Raw genomic sequence first — 20,182 nt, forward strand, 5'->3', positions numbered from 1 at the left:
TTCAACGATCATTAAAAATGACTGAGCCGATTATTAGCCCCTCCCTCGTGCTTTACTCTCGCGCTGCTCCGTGTGGCAAATCAAGCGCACCTCTCTGCATTTCGAACACGTGTCACAACAATTAAGAGCAGCGGTCTCCAACCTTTTTTGCGCCACGGACCGGTTTATGCCCGACAATATTTTCACGGACCGGCCTTTAAGGTGTCGCGGATAAATACAACAAAATCAAACTAGTACCGGTACCGAAAAAAAGAAAATTTATTCATAACACACGTGAAAAGACCCAGGAAAACCGAGTAAATGATAAAAACGATAACAAAATAACGCTGAAAACCGATAAAAACCCTGAAAACTATACAGGCCCGGGGGTTGGGGACCGCTGATTAAGAGGACCCGAGGGAAGCTCGGAAAGCTAAGCAGAAGTTATTTGGAGAGGAGAGTGACTGCTGTTGGTTGAAAAGAGAGGTAAAAAAACTTCAGTGGTGTGGAAACATTATGGGTTCGCGGAGTCAGACGTGGATCAAGTAGACATAGTGTGTAAACTTTGCTACAGTGTCGTAGCTGCACCACAGAGCAACACTGCAAAGTTCACTAAACATAGATGTTTACATTTTTCATTTATTTTTTATACTGCAAACATTTGCACTGTTATCAGTATTTGCACACTGTTTTATATTATTTTTTGACAATCTTTAAAGTCATCATTCAACACATTGTTATTGTTAAATAAATATCGTCAAATAATCGAGATCTCAATTTCAGTGAAAATAATCGTGATTATCATTTTTGCCATAATCGAGCAGCCCTAGTTGACAGTCCCATTACATATAACAGAGCAACAACAAAGGAGGATTAAAGGCCAAAAATGAAGGGCCATTCGTGAGTAAACAACTTATGGAAAAGTTACGGAGTAGAGACACAAGTAACTGTTTATCAGGACAATTTAGAATCAGAAACGCCGCTCTCCAAATCACTAGGTCACACTTGGGAAGACATTTTGATAATAAATGTGGTTTAATCCAAGTATAATATGGAGCAACTTGAGAGTAGGGAAGCACACACGCAGAACCAGAGAGGATCTCTGTGCTCCCAGGAGGGGCCCTTCATTTGGAGGATTCCCTTCCCTGTTCAGAAGTTATGTTCTAACTTCACTTTTGGAATTTATACTATACATGTTTGCTTAGGGGAATATTACATAATTCCAGGAATATAATATAGTAAAATTAAATGTTAAAGCCCTGCAAAGCCCAATCAAAAGGAAAAAAATTGCAACCAAGATGAAAATGGAAAATCAAGTCATAATATTCTGGTAAGGGATGCGTATAAATAATATGGAACATGAAACAGTTAAACAACTGGTTTTTAGACATACATATTACTCATCATACAAAAGAGGACATGCAAGAGGTGTCGCAATATTAATCTCTAATAAAAAACCTTTCAACTAATTAGACAAATAGCAGACAAAGAGGGGCTATATATCCTAGTAACTGGACTCATTGACCATAAGCCATGTTTACAGACCACTAGGTAATGACCAAATGCTAATTAAGAAAATATTTAACATGATTACTGAAGAGACCAGAGGTACCCTTATGTATGGCAGAGACTGGAACATACAGCTGCAGCCCTCTCTTGACTCTACTAATACAACTAAAAGAATGAATCTGAAGACATGTACAGTGAAGAAGGGTTATAAGGTTCCCAAAACATTATCTGAGATCTATGATATAAATGATTTACTGATTATAAGGAAATTAAAGGAAGGTATACATAGATGGACTTTGTTATGCAAGTCAAGTGGTAGTAGAGTTGACATAAACAACTCGGTCAGTCCTGGTTGAAACACCAATGAAACTATTTAATATGTGGAGCAGAATGCTCTCAGGATTCACGTGGAAGCCCAGAGTGAGATACACAACACTACAGCTTCCTGCAAAGTCATTTTAAAGCTGCAGAATTGAGATATTTAATCTACTGGTGCAACCCTTCCTACAAAGCAAAATAGTAAGGTGGACATGACTCAAATAGATTTACCATTTCAAACAATAATCGGAGACAGAAAATCACATTTAGAACAGAAAGAAAATTGTGGGACAAGAACACCCCTAAATATCTGGTTTGAAGAATATGAAAAACTAAAATTAGGAAATCAGATGAAACAGCTACGGTGGGTAGCATATGATAAAGAATTTGCTCCAGCCCAGCAAGATAATTGCTTTAAACGATGGTCAGCCAGAGGTGTTTGGACATCAAATGCAGGGGAAATGCAGTTTTGAAAGACATAGGGGCAAACATGATTGGAAAAGCAAGACTACTTCCGATATTGGGGGTTAGATCCTATTTTAACAGTAACATGAAACCTAGGGATGAAAGTAATACTGGCCTAATCATCCTACTAACTGATGCGTACAAATCTAAGATTACACAACTGAATATATCGGTCACGGGAGGGAATTTACATGGAAAAATATGATTCGATTTTTCTTACTACTCAAAAACTAAAATGAAAGCAGAAGGTCCAATGTAAACGTGGACGTTGTTGGAGACAGTGTGGGGAACTGGTAGCTGATCACTTTCACATCTTCTGGGGTTGCCCAGCTATTCAACCATATTGGAGTGAAATTGTAGAAGTAATTACCCAGGGAGCTGGTAAGAAAGCAGTTACCAGGAAATGGCTAATGAAAGAACTCCCAGTAAAGACAGAATGGAAAGAAAAAGTACAGGAAATATATAAAATGGAGAATTCACTTTTTCTGAGTGTAGAATGGATCAGTTAAGTAAATACAGGAGGTAATGGGAAAGCTATATTGTAGTTAATATGTGGAATAAGGTATTTTGACAGAAAACCTGAAGTAGATATGTATGTGCTTGTTGTTAAACCCTTTTATTGTCAATGAATGATGTAATGATGCCTTACAAAGCTCCTTTTTTTGAAAAAGGGAAGAAAAAGGAAGGGATGACCTCAGATTATACTTACACCACCTGTATGTCAATGACATATGGGACGGTCACTGATCAACCTGGATGGCTTGAACTTGATTTGCTTAATGTTGAATCTGTGCATCTGTGCAATCTGTGTATTTTGTACCCCCTTTTGTTTTTGTTTGTTTGTTTTTACTTTTCCCTGTATGGTAAAATGCCCAATAAAAACATATTTTAATAAAAAGAGAAGTCCTTAAGAAATGGAAAGAAATCCAGGCACAACTAGACACAGAACATGAGCGATGTATCTGACTCTTCATTTGATCCATCTACTGTTCACTGAAGCCTCATCTGAAACTCAGTTAAAGGGAAACAGGAAGTAAAGACCGAGGTACACCAAATTATATAATAACTAGACTGAAAATCAGTGGCATCAGGTATTTTGTAGTGTTAAATCCAAATTTGAAATTTCTGATGAAAATCATTGTCACTATGAATTGGGGAGATCAGGAGAGAGGTTTAACAGTGGTGTCTTTTGCCATTAATAAAACACGGTAGAGGCTCTGTCATGGTTTCATGCTGTAGTTCTGTGAGTGGCTGTGGGGATCCTGTCAGAAGTGATGGAAATATGAATGTAGAAAAGTACCATCAGATTTTAAATCGTCATTGGCCTCCTCAGAGCCCAGACCTCAGCATTGCTGAAGCAGTGTGGGATTATCTTGACCGGGATCAGAGCTCAAGGTAGAAACAAGAAGCCTAGAGAAATATTCCTGAAGACTACTTAAAGAAATGATAAGAAAGCGTGTCTAAAAGAGTTCAATCTGTGTTGAAGAGCAAAGCTGGTCACTCCAAATATTGATTTTAAACCTGTTAGAACTGTATTAACTCTGCTTTTTCTTTTTTTTTCTTTTTTACTGTATTTCAATTTAAGTTTTCCACATTTGAAGAAATAGTTTCACCCATTTTCCTAGCAAAATATAAAGAACCAAGGAATGGCTCAAGGCTTTTGCAGAGCACTATGACAGAGAGAGTTGGGAGAGAGGGAAAGAGTTGTCAACAGTTTTTCAGTCGAATGAAGACACCTGGCCACAGTTTAAGTCACAAACTTACCTGCCACAAGCAAGACGTGTGGAATGTCTCCAATCTGCTGACAAGTTGTTGTTATCTTCCTCCATGCTATGTTAGGTTTTGTTCTAACAATCACTGCGCTGCTGCTGACACGTGGCATAGTAAACACAGAGCAAGACCGAATTGAATCGATTGGCCCATTGTCATCGATGTCCAGTCTAGCTTTCTGAGTCACTGTCCAACCACTATCCAATTCAATTATTGAATCAGTGCATGTCTGATGTTCCCTATCCTAAATCTGCTGCTGTTACAGTGACAGTAACGTGAACATTTCAAATTCAGCTACGTCCTTTTTTGAGTGAACCAGTAGTGCATTTGTGTTTTTAAACTGCTTTTTAAAATCTTTGACAGTGTATGTACATTTCCATGACCTATATACAAGCACATCATGTGCTGGGACAGACTGAATACGTTTGACACACTGAGTCGCTGTCGTTGTGAAAACGGCAGTATGTTATTTTTAATAATATCCATACAATACAGTTACATTTTCATATTTCAGTAATTTTCATGAATATTTTTTTGCAGCCCTTTTTTTCATACCGCATCGTGTTTGGAAATCGTAAACACTTATTATTCATATCCGCGTATTTTAAAGCGGTTATTTTCTACACATTATTATTCACGCCATGCGCTTCACACTTTCCATCTACTTGATGTTCGAGTGTTGCATTGCAAATTGCAGGTGGCATTATATTTAATACACTTCATTTGCAATGTTCTTATTTATGCTCTGCTTCTCTCTGCTGGATTCTAATGTCATTTGTTGCTGCTGAGGCCCAATTAAAGTTTCATCTTGTCGTATGTCTAATGGATGATTACCTGGATGCTGTTCTGTTTTTCTCCACTCTATCTTAACTTGATTTTTATTTTATTTTATTTTTTTAAATCTGTCGGTTATTTCAGTTCAGTTTTTCTCAGATTCTCTTTTTTACTTCTCTCTGCACAGGAGCAGAGCCCCAGTAACGCCACATCCCTGGCCATGATGCAAGAGCCGCAGGAGGTGGTGGAGGAGACGGTCACCATTGAAGAAGACCCCGGCACCCCCACCTCCCACGTCTCAGTGGTCACCTCTGATGATGGAACCACACGGCGCACAGAAACCAAGGTAAGACGCAAAGCTGCACACACAGCATGGTCACAGTGCATAGGCAGGGGCTGATGCTGATACTAAAAAAAAAAAACTAGCGACAACATGATTAAATAGAAAGGTCAGTTATACAGGAGGGCAAATTATTTGATACGCTGTTAAATTTGTGCAGTTCTAGCACTTAAATGGAGCAAATTTCTGTTCATTTCTTTGTAAGTGACCAAACTTATAAATTCAGCAGGGGATCAAATCATTTTAGTCCCCCACAGATATATTAACTTGCTGTCAATTTTTTCTATATTACTGTGTTGATGGAGTGATTCCGTTAAAATTTGAAACTTTAAAATGTTTTTTTTTTAAAAAGATATGACCTGTGCATAACACTGGTAAGCCATACTTTTTCTGCGTGCTATCACACGAGTAGGACTCTTCAAAGCAGCGGCATTGTTTTGGCACATTGATCCCAATAACCTCATGGTAGCAAAACTCCCCAAAGTCCCTTTGATCCATTTCAGTATTGCTCAAATGATGCTTATGGATTACTGCTTGGTACCGTATCTCCACTCCCAGACTTCCATTCTTAAGAACTATAAATCCCATAATCCTACAGCCCAAAGTGGTTTCATCTCCTTCTCATGGCTTTATTTTCTTCATTTTCTTTCTTTTATTTGTTATTGTTATTATTATTATGAGCAAATTCCCCTGATGTTCTATCAGTTTTGTGCTCCTCAAAAGCTCCTTTGTTGATTCGTCCTTTACTGTGTTCTTTTGTTTTTCTGTAAGGGTATATCAGCTAACGTGAAGGTGAGTTGACTTTTGTACCAGTATAGCTTTTCCCATCACGCCGCCATTATTTGTGTGCCCATACAGGCTATAGCAGCAGCGTGCAACACAGCTCTGCATCATCACAAGCTAAAAGCGACCTCTCACTTAAGTCACTGCTTGCTGCTTCCACCTCGGTTGATCTGTCCCTAGCAATACTCTCTTTTGCATAGTTTTTCTCTGTCTTTGTTTTATATAGTGTCTCAGTATTCCTTGGTGGAATCATAAATTATAAGAAAGTCTATAATTTATAACTTTGATATACAGCTGCAAGCAAAAGCTTGACAATCTGTGGCCTTAGCAGTAAATATGGAGGCGACATTAGAATCAGACCCTTTGAATCAGTGAGTTTGGAAAAAGGATCAATCAAAGTCGGACCTTCACAATAACGTCTGAGAAAGCAAATAATGGCACAAACACATCAGATTTGTGGGTCCTGCACAAAAACAGCAACTCATTATGCGTTCTCTCTAAAGAGTTTTGACTAATGCAGTCCATTTTCCTTAATAAATAAATGTCCAAGTCTAGTTTTTATCTATATCTAATTTTAGGACTTTTGTGAAAATCTAATGACGTTTTAGGTGATATTTATAAAGAAACACAGTGAAGTGTTCACAAACATTTTCCTGAAACTGTACGCTTTAAATTATAAGGTTGGGGAATTTTAATATCAGTGAAATAGTTTTAGGTTTCTTGAAATCAAAGTAAATTTGGTGTTTGTTTAACATGTAAACCAGGACAAAATCATTTGCTACCTTGCTGAAGATCTCAGAGCTGTGAAACCTTTTCAGGCGGTATCATTAATCTGCTAAAGCCTGAATTCATTGTTGTATTGGATTTGACCAAACACCATCATCAGAATAATGCTGGGATTGAAAATTCAGTTTTTGCTTCTACATTTTAAGGTGTTCAGAGATAGGGTTGTATTGCAAGATCTTTGAGGGGGGGATTCAGATATACGCCTTTGTGGCTACAGTCAGCTGCTGTAGCTGGAGGCTTCCAGAGCAGTGCTGAGGAGCTGTGTGGAGCTCTTACTCCTGTGACTGTGAAACTGTAATTAAAAAGCCTGGTCTAATCCCTCATCAGGGAGGACCCGTTGCCCTCCAGCCTGTTTACTGCTAGGGAATTGGCCACACAAACTCTCTCGCACGCTTTTATGCATTACAGCACAAGACTTGTTAGGAGTAACACACACAAAACGCACGCAGTAAAACATCACACTAATCAAGGGCTTTGCTGCCGAGGACGGGGAAAGAACGAGGCTAGTTTTAAGGGCCTGCCACCCTGCTGAGAGGTGGGGTTGCCTGTTTTCTGGAAGTCACTTTGAAGGAGAATGTAGATTAAGCAGATTGCTCAGGGTGAACTTGTGGAAGGTTGTAGGTCTGTGGTTGTAAACAGATCCAGACCCAGTTGAGAATTTACAAAGAGAATTTTGTCCTGCTCGCTTTCCTTGTCTGTCTTTTTCCTCAACTCCTCTCCTGTCTTTGACTCCCTTTTCTGAAGTGGTCCTTTACCCTATCCCTCTTTCCATTTCTCCCAGCAAGTCAGTTGTATTTATGTGCATACGTGCTCTTTTAACCCAAAGGTTTGCCATGCTTTCTAATGCTAACACACTCCTTTCCCTTTATGGTTATCCCCATCTGACTGTTTGAAGTTGAAGCACTGGAGCTTCTCCTACATTGCTGATTTGCAGGCAAAAAAAGAAAAAAGTTTGTTCAGTTGTAAATATTTTTCGTTTAATTCAGTATTCGGGAAAATTACTTTGTAGAATAATGGGAAAGGAAGAGAAAAGTGGGGGGTTTTCCCCCTGATTGTCTGTTGGGAAAAAATAAAAACGGATGGGACTTGTGTTGTAGAACTGTGTGGTTGTGCAAAGAGACCGGTAAATCTCAGGTGACAAATGGAGTTAATCTTGGAAATTTCTCATTTAAGGCTGCAAAACAGCACTGAATAACCTTTCATTGGCAGATTAACTGCTGGTTCTGTTTATGCGCTCAATCAGGTCAACTCAAAAGTGAACTGGCCCTGACCCTGAACGTGCGTATGAGTTAGAACACATATACATGCTCAATTAGATCCACATTCTACCTCCTGCCCTACAATGCCATGCTTTTTTTTTTCTTTTTTCCTTGGCTGCCTTCCAGTCCTCTTTTCTTGCTGGCAGACACTCTGAATAAAACACCGGTCATTTCAGTGCTAAAGTACAGTTGGACCAATAAAAGCAGCCTTCTTTCTCATTGGTCTGGATGTCAGCTAGTGTGTGTGTGGATGCAGACCACCAAACCAATAGCATTTTCATTGCCCATCATGCACTGGCAAGTCAAACTGAAGCAGCAACTGGTTATTATCTTCTGGAGGGGAAAAAAAGGCCTAATGGTGATTTATTCATGTATGGCTGTTATTAAAAAAAGAAATTGTCTTTGATGAAGATAGACTGCACACTCATCAAGCTAGGCAGTTACTAGAGCAGAGTAAGAACGCTTTTCTCTCAAGATGCAGACAACTGCTGTAGCCATGTGACATGGTTTATAAGTATGGCCGAGCCCGGCACATAATTAGCTTTGAAATCTGACAAGAGTCTTAATTTTCTTTATCCTCCTAAAAGTTGATGCAGGGCTCGCAAAATCACTAGCCCGACGTCCCGGGGCTAGCGATTTTTCCAGTCGGGCTACCAAAATCTGTCTCTGCCCTGCCCGTCGGGCTATCATAGGAAAATATATTTCAATGCTTTTGCATTCTTTCGGAAATGTAGCTGGGTAATTATGTCATTGGCATCGGTGAGCCACTGTCAATATGTGACATATTGAAATCGTGTTTGAATTTGCGCTTGTTTTTTGCTTTCACTTTGCAATCGCGGGAACTGTGTATAGAGAGCGACAGCACTGATTGGTGAGTGATGATAATTTGCGCACCAATTCCTCTGACATCGTCTTATCAATCGTTAGCTTACTATGCAAACATGACAAGTGAAATCTCCCGCAGCAAGCTTAAACATGTGAGAGGTTGATCGCGCAGAGAATCGCTGAGCTTATGTGAGTGCGTGTGTAAAAGCAGCAGGATATATATTTTAGTTCTGCTGAGCCAAATAAGACAGGTCAGGGTGAAGAAGTGACAGCCAAAGAAAAGCTTACCACAAAACGGAAAGGTTATGACAAATCAGACTATAAGGCAAAAAGAAAGTGCAGCTTTATGGTTTCATGGACAAAAGAATTTCTGTGGCTGCGATATGATGAGCTATATAACCAGGGCTGCACATAAGTGGTCCGCAGGTGCGCATTCGCTGTCAAAATAAAAAAACGCGCACAAGATAAGAAGTTGCACCGCGTGTTTGCGTACATAAGATTTTCTGGAGGAGGACAGACATTTGTTTAGAACTCTTAAAGATGTCGAAGAAGCAAACTCCTTTAAGCAATTACTTTGGTTTTCCTCCACATCCAAAGAAATGTCAGAAGGAGTCCGAACCACAAAAGAAGCACGTATTCTCAGACAAGTGGTTGCAGGAGGTGAGCTGGCTTCAAACAAATGATGAACGCACAGAGGTGTGGTGCAGAATGTGCCGTGAAAATCCCACTCTAGCGGACAACAACAGTGCCTTTTATATGGACGCAAACGCGCGTTGCAACTTCTTATCTGGTGCGCGTCTTTTATTTTGACAGCGAATGCGCACATGCGGACCACTTATGTGCACCCGTGTAAATAACATAATGTTCTGCCGGGTGTGTTTCTGAGTCGACAAGCGCCTTTGTTACTGGGACCAGTCATTTTAAGAAAGGCCCCCATTAGAACCCATGAGAAATGCAAGAAATGCATTATTGCTCAGTCTGCAATATCTTTCCCAGAACAAACACCAATTGCAAATAACATACTAAAAATAAACCTGAAAATCAGTTTAAAACAGCGTACTATGTTGCAAAGAGTGAACTACCACTGGCACAATTTAGCAGTCTTTGCAAACTTCAAAAAGCAAATGGCCTCGATCTTGGTTCCACTTGCCTCTTTCCCGTGACTTCAGTGGAAATTTCAAATTCAGGATCTGACACAGACTGATTCATGTCCTACACAGTTCTTACGAGTTCATAGAAATTTCTGTTCAATAAGAACCAAGTATTTGAGTTGATGATTGTAATTTTTATACAATGTTGTAATTTGTGTTTAAACAATTTTTTGATTAATGTTTTGTTTCCGTTACAATATTATACATTAAAGTATAATATTGTAACGGAAACAAAACATCAATCAAAAAATTGCTCTCTTTTTTATTCGGGCTACTTAAATTTATTTTGGGCTACCAAAAACTGAAGAGTCCCTGCCCGAAGGGCTACCAGGGATTTTGAAATTTTGCGAGCCCTGTGATGATACACTGCAACAGTGGTGTCAGATATATTGTGAACCCCTTTTTAAAACTGGCTTCAGTGGAATGATTGCTAACGAAGCAGCTAATCAAAGGAAAATTGCCACCTTGGGACGTTCTTGAAATCGACACAGTTGTCAATAGCTCCGTGTCTGACACCCACAGGAAAAATGATTTGACTGGTGCTTCGGATACAATGTAGTCAAAATTGCTGACTGGGTTTCTCATGTCTTTGTTTATTCTCACCGCAGTAGGCTAATGAGAGATAGCAGGCTAACTCTGCGTGGGGCTACAGAAGTTGAAGCTTCCTGACAAATGCTGGATTCAGAGGAATAATTAACAATCGAGACAAAACTGAATAATAATGTCTGAGTCACGATTTGAACAGGCCTAGTGTTAAAGCCCACTTTCCCCCAAACATTTTATGCGACCATAAAATGCATGGTAAAGCAGCATGTAGCCAGTGTGACGTCATCAATCGTTTAGGGAAGTTCCCTGGTGCTGAGCAATTTAACGATTGCCACCTCGGTATTTTGAAACCAGAGACAACAAGCGAGAAACTGATCTGGCTGAGAAACTGAGGGACTCCACACTCTCATATGCTCTAAAAGCCTGTTTTATCCTCCTTCTTGGCTCTAACTGGGACCATAGCTTACAGAATGAACATGATGTTGCGTTTATGAAGACTTGAAACTAGCCATTAAGGCCATAACCTCAAATAAATCAAGTGAGAGGTCCCCCCCCCCCCCATAGGCTTCTACATCTGGACTTCTTTTTTTAAAACTGCTTTTAATAAGTTAGAGAGGTACGTTTAACCTGAAGTTTCAGTGTCACGAAAAGGTAACCTATGCTTAACACATTATGTATTTTTTGAATTCTGCTATAAGTGCCATATATGGAACCATGACGCACTTAAGATGAGGTTTTTTATATATATATACATATATCTGTTTTCTGTGTATTATTGTAGGGTCTTTACCTATATAGTATCCTATTAGAATCTTCCAGATTCCTGATCTGATTACTGATCTGGCACCTCCACCACTCCTTTCCCCTTCCACATTTCTACCTCGTCCTTTTCCTGCTCATCTCAAGCCTCATGCACTAAACTGAAATCAGAGCTCTAACACACTAAAATAGGCATAAACATGCCTTTTCATTCTCAATTTTGTCCCAGTTACTGTCAGCAGATTAGAACTGCTGCCCTCCCATCTTCGACAGTTAGCTTATAGCCAGCTAAACAACAACAAGAACAGCTGGTTATAAGCTAACATTATGCTAATGTTTGACTCCAGCAATGTTAGCTCCACCTCAAAGAAAGCTTCAGTCACTCAGGCCAACAGAAAAGTTGAAATCCTTAAAAATGTTGGTGTCGCTGTCATCCATCAGAAGTGAGCTTCATTGGCTCATCGACCTGTATCAGCCTCCTTTCACAAAGCTTTACAGCCTCCTCCAGACTGAATAGCTGTGGATGCTCCACACCCGACATTATAACATAAACAGTCATCTGACGGATTTATTGCTAGGTGTTGATGTTATTAACATATAGTGTGTACAAAAAAAGTTTTGATCCAAAAAATAGAAACACTCTGACCGGCCAGCTGTGGCCATTTTGGGTTTCAAACAGTTAAAAGAAAGAACATCACAGTCTCATGACGGAAAACACATAGTAGCTAAATATCTGAATTATGGGAAGAGCTTTACTCCTTCACAAATATTTGACCCCTCCTCTAAGGTCCCACTGGCACTGGAGGAGACTTCTCTTACACATCTGTGGTTTAGTGGTGATTCCAGCTCATTAAAATAGCAGTGTATCTGTTTATTAGATCGTTTTGTTATTCCTAAGCTGTTTCTCTTTTGCACACCGTTGCTTGTTACACTCAGACTATGTGAATCAGAACTGTATGGATCAGTGTGTAATGAAACAAATTTTCCCACGAATCCCTTCAACTTCAGGTCACCAAAGTGGTGAAAACCATCACCCGTCGCACCTACCATCCATTGTTGGTATCTGACAACTTGTTAGTGGAGTCCAGGCCTGCCACACGCACCCCCACCCCGGTCACCAACTTGACCCCCACCCTATCCGAGACAGACCCAGTAAAGGACGCCGAACCTGTGTGATTTGTGTTGTTTCTTGCCTCCCCCTGCCTGCCTGAATTTTCCCAAGATATAATAACAGTTTTAATTTTCCTCATTCTCTTCAAGAGAAGATGAAAACTAATCTAAGGTTTTGCAATCATGAGCTGCTCAAAAATCTGATCACTCCCTCAGTTTTGCCTCACTAACCCATGGCCACCTTGTCAATTTAAGCACCCGATAAAGTGAATGCCACAGAGGTTGTGAAATGTCTTGCAGTGCTGTAAAGTGGACAGTTTGACGCCTGCTACTTTCCCCTCTGTTTTAACAGTTTGGTAAACAGTCTAGGACTGTGTCTTAACTGCCTGTGGGTTTTTTGTTTGCTTTGTTTTTTTGTTAAACATTTTTCAGTACTGCTATGACTTTCCAAGCATGTACAAACACAAAAATCTTGAGTATTGCTACATATTCATATATATTTGCAACCAATTTAGCAATTCTCTTTTAAGCCTGTTTACACCACTTGAGCATATTTCAGAGGCTCTTCTGAAACCCTGGTCCCTCGTCTACCCGTGCGTGACGGTTTAACGCCTTGTGAACTTGAGCGCACATCAAAGAGCGTTTGAAACCTATCCGATAGCTCCCTTTGCAGCCCTTGCAAATCGCCTAAAAAGCTGTGTTAGTACAAGGCAGCCGGGCGTGTCGAGGCTGGGAAGCTGTAGCATTCAACGTACTCTCCTCTCAGTTTCTGTCAGAATAAAATAGCACCAAATATTAACCAAATGTGATTAAAAATACTAGAAATGATAACGAAACATATATATCTGAGGGAATATGTAAGAAAAAGAAATGTATATATTAAAAAATGTAGTCAAATGGCATTTATTGTGCACATGTAGCCACTTCATGCACAGTATGACATTCAGCCTCTAGCTCTTGTTGGGTCACCGAAGCCCAGCAAGTAGCACCAGAGCAGTCTAGACTTGAGGTCCTGCTATGACCTGCCACAGTGAACAAGATGAAAGCAAGCTCATTATTGTGATTCTAAGGTCATGCACATCCTTTAGCTGATGTAACTCAAGAAAATGAGCTCTTTGGGTTTTTTTTTTATTTTTTTATTATGCTACTCCACCTCAGCTTTGTGCAGTTAGAAACAAATGCAAACTATTCAGTAATTACTGTGCTTGAAACATGGAAATGAACCTTGACGTTCCTGAAATAGGCTGTCTTATGTAGCTCACAGTGAGAGTGTAACCAAGAAACAAGGCCAGTGAAAATTTCTATTTGTTTCAAGCAAGTTAATGAGGATGCCGTGTTTAACAACTGATATGTGGTTTATGCGTTTGCTCCTGGCGCCGTCCTTTGTGGTGCGGTTTAATGCTTCATTGTGGTTCCATGATATTATTACGTGCCTCTGCTCCTGATTAAAATCGGAATCATGTCATTGATGGGAAAATAAAGACGGCGTTTTCAGATTAAAAGGGCCGGTATTGAAAATGAAGCCCATCGGAATCAGGAATGAGCAGGATCTTTTTTTGTCTTTTTCCTTAGATTTTAAGTTTTTAAGGGAACAAAACTCTCTGCAACACCTTGTCAGGCACAACGTGAACTACATCAGACCTGCGCCCCTTGCAGATGACGGTTCATTTTCATCAGCTTCATTAATTTTAAAGATGAATTTATAGCCACGGACAAAATAGCCAATTATCAGCCACAGCAGAATTCAGTGGGCAGCAAATTGCTTTCTATATGGGCAGAGAGCCCAAGGAGGGAGTCGCTGTCTGTCATTCTCTAGCCAGAAAACCACAGAGACAGCAGAGGAAGCAGAGTTATTTAGCTCAAGGATGATGCGAATTTGAGAAATGTGTGCACGCAGGTCTGGCTTTAACAGTCCCTCAGCTGTGGACTGTGATGCTACATTGCTCATCTGGAGCCATTCGGGACTCAAGGTCCAGTGGAGCTATACAACTTCCATCAGGCTCAGTTGCAGCACTCTTCAGCCTGAATTTGCACTTCCTGTGTACACACAGCATCTGGGGTTTAAATTTGGAGTGTTTGTCTTAAAGCAGATCGGGTGTACTGCCTGCTTTTTTTCTAACCATCAACGTGTTACACAGGCTGAAAATTGAATATTGGTCAGTTAGTACTATGCCTCGTTGGCATAAGGGTTTAAAGATTGAGTTAAACCTTAACATTTCCAAGTGCTCACATTTATTATGTGTGTTGTCAGCTTAAAGCTGACCACTGTATTTAAACCTAAGCATAGGTTTGGTGTAACATTGTTCTACGCTGTCTGACAGTGTGTATCTGTTTCCCCATGCAGGTGACTAAGATGGTGAAGACGGTGACCACTCGGACAGTGCGTCAGGTGCCCCTCGGCCCCGATGGCTTGCCGCTGCCTGAAGGCACGTCCCCGCTGGGCAGCTACACCGATTCCATTGACCGGCGATACCTGAAGAATGGAAGTGACCGCTTCATAACGCCTCAAGCAACCTCAACCCTGACGCGCTCCTACAACAACTCCTACAACGATTCATACGGAGAGACACCGGAGAGCCAGTACATTCGCCATTATGGTCTTCACGATGGCTACACCGATTTGACGGATAACTACGGCAGTCTTTCTCGTGGTGTCAACTACCGGCCGCCGCGGTACCCATACATGCCTAATAGCTACCGGCCGGAGAATAGCTACACCCTGCCTATCAGAAAGGATGATTATGGCCATGTGGCACAGCCCCAGGTGCCTATGGGCAGCAGCACTGTGGATCTGAACCGCTCACAACCAGAACGCTTCCAGCCTGAGCCGTATGGTCTGGAGGATGATCGCCGCAGCTTGGGCCCCGAAGAAGAAGAGCCATATGAGCTGGAGCCTGATTACTCCACTGCCAACCGACGCACCCTGCCAGGGGCCAACCGTGGGCGCACCCACCGGGAACCGCTGCGTGATGGGCCCCGAGTCAGGTGAGGGTTGCTTTTACAAAGGAGTCCTTGGCTAATATTTGACATAGTGAGATTGTAATATACAGCCATTTATACTGCTACTACTGCTTATGGGGAATAATAATTTGGTAAAGGTGTGCAAGTTCATACAGTGTATATATTTTACTTTTTTGCACTAGAGTTCTGTTTTGGAGTATTTTATGCTTAAGATACTTTGTGTTAACACAAGTGAACTCTGCAATGAGAGAGAAGAGTATTTGTCTCATTTTCACCATAAAAAAAGACTACATCATAGTAAACAGATGTCTCTTGTCTGTGAGCAACTTGTTTGAGAAAGGAAGCAAAGAATAAGTTGGTTTTGATTGCCGTTTTCCTCCAAGTAGATAGTGAACATGTTTTTCTGTCAGGGGTAAAGAGGTGGGAATGAGAGACGTGATGAGGGAGAGTTGGAGAGGACAGCGGGCTTTTGTCAGCTATCTTTCAAAGCCTTTCCTTTTTTTCAGGATCCTTTGTAGAGAGAGGCATAAAACTTGGCTCCGCTGGGCAGAAAAAAGCTTGTCAGCCTCTAACAATAAGATCCCAAAATGGACCCTTGTCTCCTAATAGTTTCCAATCAGTTTGTTGCCGCCCAAAGGAGAACCTGAGAAAAATGTCCACTCTCAAGTAAATCGAAGAGAGGGTTTGAAGTCAACTTGGTGTGTCTTAAAGACTTCTTTTCAGTCAGCGATCTGTAGCAGATGGATATTTTCAAGTTCCTACACCTTTCCTCCACCAATCTAAGGGCTAAAATGTTTGGGCCTGAAGCCAAGTCTAAAGACAGGCTGTGGAGGTTTAAGTGCAGCAAAGAGCAAGAGAGGAAAGAGTCTGGATGTGTTTGGTTTTTGTTGTATTTAAAGAGGCTCTCCATAACTTCCAGGACATCATTGTTATTAATGACATCCACGTCCAGAAGGTTAGCTGAAGTTGAGAATTTGAAAGATAACATATTAAATTATTGGCACCATTAGAAATGCAATAGGAAGGTGTAACTCAGAATAAAGACGGAGTGGCAACGGCCCCATGCGGCTCATGTCATCGTCAACTCTACACGGATGGTGACAAATATCTTTTCTTTTATTGAAAAGTGTTGATCTAAATATGAATCATAAACCTAAACAGCTTAATTACTGCTACATATGATTTTGAGCAGTGTTTAAAACGACACAAAAAGAAGAGAACGGTTTTGAACATTTTGTTACAGGTCAGGCACGTTAACCCTCACATTAATATCAACGATAGGGGTTTTTTAAGTGGAAATATAGGAATTTCCTCTCTCTGGCATTTGTTATGACCATCTTTGACCCTCAGTTAATGGTGTAGAATGATAAAGGTGCACGAGATAGGAAATAATGTCAATTCTTAAAATGTAACCCCTCTGGTGACCGTTAAATTGTAAGTGTAATAAGCATAACAATGTGCAAATGTTACATTTGAGTTACCTGTGTAAATTTAGCTAATACACAGAAAAATAAATGCTACTTTGTATTTGAAGTAAACATCTGTATGTCAGTTGCCATAGAGACATTATGAATCTTGTACACTAACTGAAAGATCAGTGTTTCTGCCTCAATATCAGCATGTTGAAACTAAAGTTGACCAATGATACATGCTACATAACAAAGGTATGGCTACCTGAAAATTAGTCTGTTTCAGTACAAAGCAACAGTTATTTATTATTGGCTAAAATCATCAGTATCACTTTCACTCTACACATATGATTTAATAAGCAATGAGATTAGCAAGCAGGATAAAGTTAGCCATGTAGTGGTAACTGAGCTACTCTATTATTAACAGACTAATCTGAAAATTGCCAGACCAGGCCCAGGAGTTTGGAGGAATTAGCAGAGCTGAAGCAGAAAGTTTCTCCTTCTTATTCTCTATGTGAAGTTCTTGGGAGCCAGTCATTCGTTGAACAGTTTGTTAACTTGAATTTTCTAGCTAGTGTTACTCACTGAGAAAGGCACTTGTTCATAGAGTTCAGGACATGACATAGAAATTCTCATTTACATAGAAATCCTCCATAGGCTGCTGAAGGAAACCAAAAGGGTCGTGGAAGGTCTCATTTCTCAGTAGCAATCCGTCATCCAAAGGCATGAAAAAAGCAGGATAGCACATGTTTTACAGTGATGCAGAAGTCTGCTTTCATCCAGCATCTTCATTAAACTTATGTACAGACCCACTTGTGCATTTCAGAGTACACTGATGCGGATGAGGCTCCGAAGAACAGATGGCTAATCAGAATATCTGTCTTTACACACTTTTGACTTAGCTCTGACAATTACACACATATTACCTGTCTGTGTCTCACTCACTCACTCACACACACACACACACACACACACACACACACACACACACACACACACACACACACACACACACACACACACTTAATAATAATCCACATCTTCACAAAATGAGTCACTCCCCCATCCGCTTTGTGAGAGGCGCTTTCTTTGACAGGCAATTTGTAGCCTGCCTTACATGTGTCACAACACAGCCCTAACAGCCACATCCACCCCTCAGACATGCACACTGACAGCTGCTCATGTGATTGCCCACACAAACTTGCGCGCACACACACCCAGACACACACACACAAACACAGATTTGTAGCAGCTCTTGGATGACTGCTGTCCAAAGAAAGCCGATCTTTCTTTCTTCTTTGCTTAGTTTTTCCTGCACTCGTGTCAAAACAACAGCATCCAAACAGCCTTTTCCCTTCCAGTAACAGTAACAGTGACAGTGAGCTCACTCCCGAGTGCCCAGTCTCTCCTGAGCACTCGAAGCACAATTAATATTCTTCCAAGAATGGACTGGCTAACCCAGCGTGCTGTAATAAATCTGGGAATTTAAGGACTTTAATAACAGCTTATCATTACGTTGCAAGCCCTCAATTATGCTCAGAAATGAAGATGTTTTGTAATAAAACCTCTTTATGCATTGGAGTCAAGCACTCATTTTGTCACCTCCGTGGAGTCCGCTGAGTGTTTGCTCATGGACAGAAATGATGATGTCTTTTTGGGCTTCTCTGGATGTGCCTCATTTGAAAGTCTTGTATTACCATAGCTATCAAGTACACATACATACAAAAATGCAGAGACTTGCATACGGTCATTGAGCCAGAAAGGTGAACCATCGCATGACAGGATGTTAACAGATGGATCACATCGTGAATTTCTTTACATGGCAACATCTGCATTTGCTGTTTCTCTTCTTCAACCTTCAGCTTCTCCCTTTGTCATCTGTTGTTAACACAGTCAAACATTTTTTTCAGTAATCTTAGTGAACATCAGACATGAGATACCTTATGTCCTGTAAAAGAACTTAACTTTGAATCTCTGCTTTGTATCTGTGAGCCAACCATTGAAAGGAGGGATCATTTTTTTACAGTTTATGTTCATGAATGAAAACTCCAGGCAGCAGGTGCTAATTGTAGCTTCCGTGCAGTGTGTGATGTGTAGAATTAGACAAGCCTGATGGAGCTTTATCTGATATTTTTTTTTGGTGCATCTAATTGTCTGGGCACTTTTTAACTTTGCCATATCTTTCTGCATCTATCTATACATCTATATATATATATATATAGCCAACCATACACCAAAGTACCACTAATATACATATATATATGTGTGTATATATGTATATGTGTGTAATATAAGGGACTGGCATCTCTTTCTTACTCCTGCTCAGGCTTTGGAGATACATGTTGCTCTTCCTTCCTCTCCCCATCCCCCACACTGTCTGAATGTGAATGCATCTTACTCCCTTTCGCACCAAGCCTAGCACATCCTTAATGTGTGTGTGACACACTGCGTGTGTCCACGAGCACCTTTCAGGTGTGGGTGTCCTCAGGGCCAGGTTGATTAATAGCTGCTTTTGAACCGTGCCAGACTACTGAAGCTTTTTTAAACCAGTCTTTAATGGCTCATCTCTCCTTGGACAGTCAGCGTTGGGGGGTCACTCCCCCCACACAGACATGTAAATACATGCAGACACATTTAGTGACCGCTTAATTGCGTAGTGTGGGGTGGGACGGTGGATGGAGGGGGTCATTTTTATCCTCTTTTGTCTGTAGTGACACTAGCCAACTCAGGCATTTTCTCCCTTGTCCCATCTTGTCAAGAGGCATTCAAATCCAACCAGAGCAAGAGTAGTTTTTTTAGTTTTTCTGTGCTCCTTTTGAAAAAAGTTACAGCTGTGTTGCATCACCTCAATAACACTTAAAATAAGGAGAGCAGTTGTTGTAGATTTGAAAGCAAATTGTTTCTTATTCTTGCCTGATGCAGGATTTCACCTGCTCATCAGCGTCTCTAGTGTTTTTACAGGGTGACAGGTTTGAACTGCAGGATGCTATTTTAGCATCCAGAGTGCTAAAACAAGCCAGACCAGCCATGAAATCGGTTCATATTGTTAAGTGCATGAGTGCATTTGTACAGGACACTCGTGCACTGCTGCTCCATGCAAAAGATCTTTGGCCCATAGTAGATGGTGATGCTTCTGGATAGGGCTGGGCGATATATCGAGTTTTTAAAAAATATCGATATATTTTCATACGAGATATAAGATGTGACAATATCCTTTATATCGATATAGTCTATGTTACGTTATAATTATACTTGTGGAGCCACAAGTTTGCCTGTCTTTCGTCCACTTTTGTCTCTACGCAACGTTACTCGGCCTCGCCTCTCCTTCACTGAACACAACTCCCCCTCCTCCCCCATAGCTTCACCTGCAGGCAGCGACAAGATGGACACGGCAAATCTCCGTTAGCGAGTTGTGGGGCTGGACGGCGTCAACGTGTT

The 20,182-nt window shown here is 40.7% G+C and overlaps 1 protein-coding gene across 13 annotated transcripts in view; it reads left to right on the forward strand.

Annotated features, from left to right (window-relative positions):
- Window positions 1-20,182, forward strand: part of arvcfb (ARVCF delta catenin family member b) — a 257,350-nt gene that overhangs the window by 158,934 nt on the left and 78,234 nt on the right. For 11 of the 13 annotated variants that reach the window (XM_084945743.1, XM_084945737.1, XM_084945742.1 and 8 more), the window contains 3 exons: window positions 5,003-5,161; window positions 5,927-5,947; window positions 14,719-15,359. In XM_084945743.1, the coding sequence (XP_084801869.1) occupies window positions 5,003-5,161; window positions 5,927-5,947; window positions 14,719-15,359 (821 nt within the window). The remainder of the gene's footprint in view (window positions 1-5,002; window positions 5,162-5,926; window positions 5,948-14,718; window positions 15,360-20,182) is intronic. The other 2 variants (XM_084945738.1, XM_084945739.1) reach the window with 1 other exon arrangement.

Source organism: Perissodus microlepis, chromosome 12 (assembly GCF_051167445.1).
Source record: "Perissodus microlepis isolate ML-2025 ecotype Zambia chromosome 12, ASM5116744v1, whole genome shotgun sequence".
NCBI lineage: Eukaryota > Metazoa > Chordata > Actinopteri > Cichliformes > Cichlidae > Perissodus > Perissodus microlepis.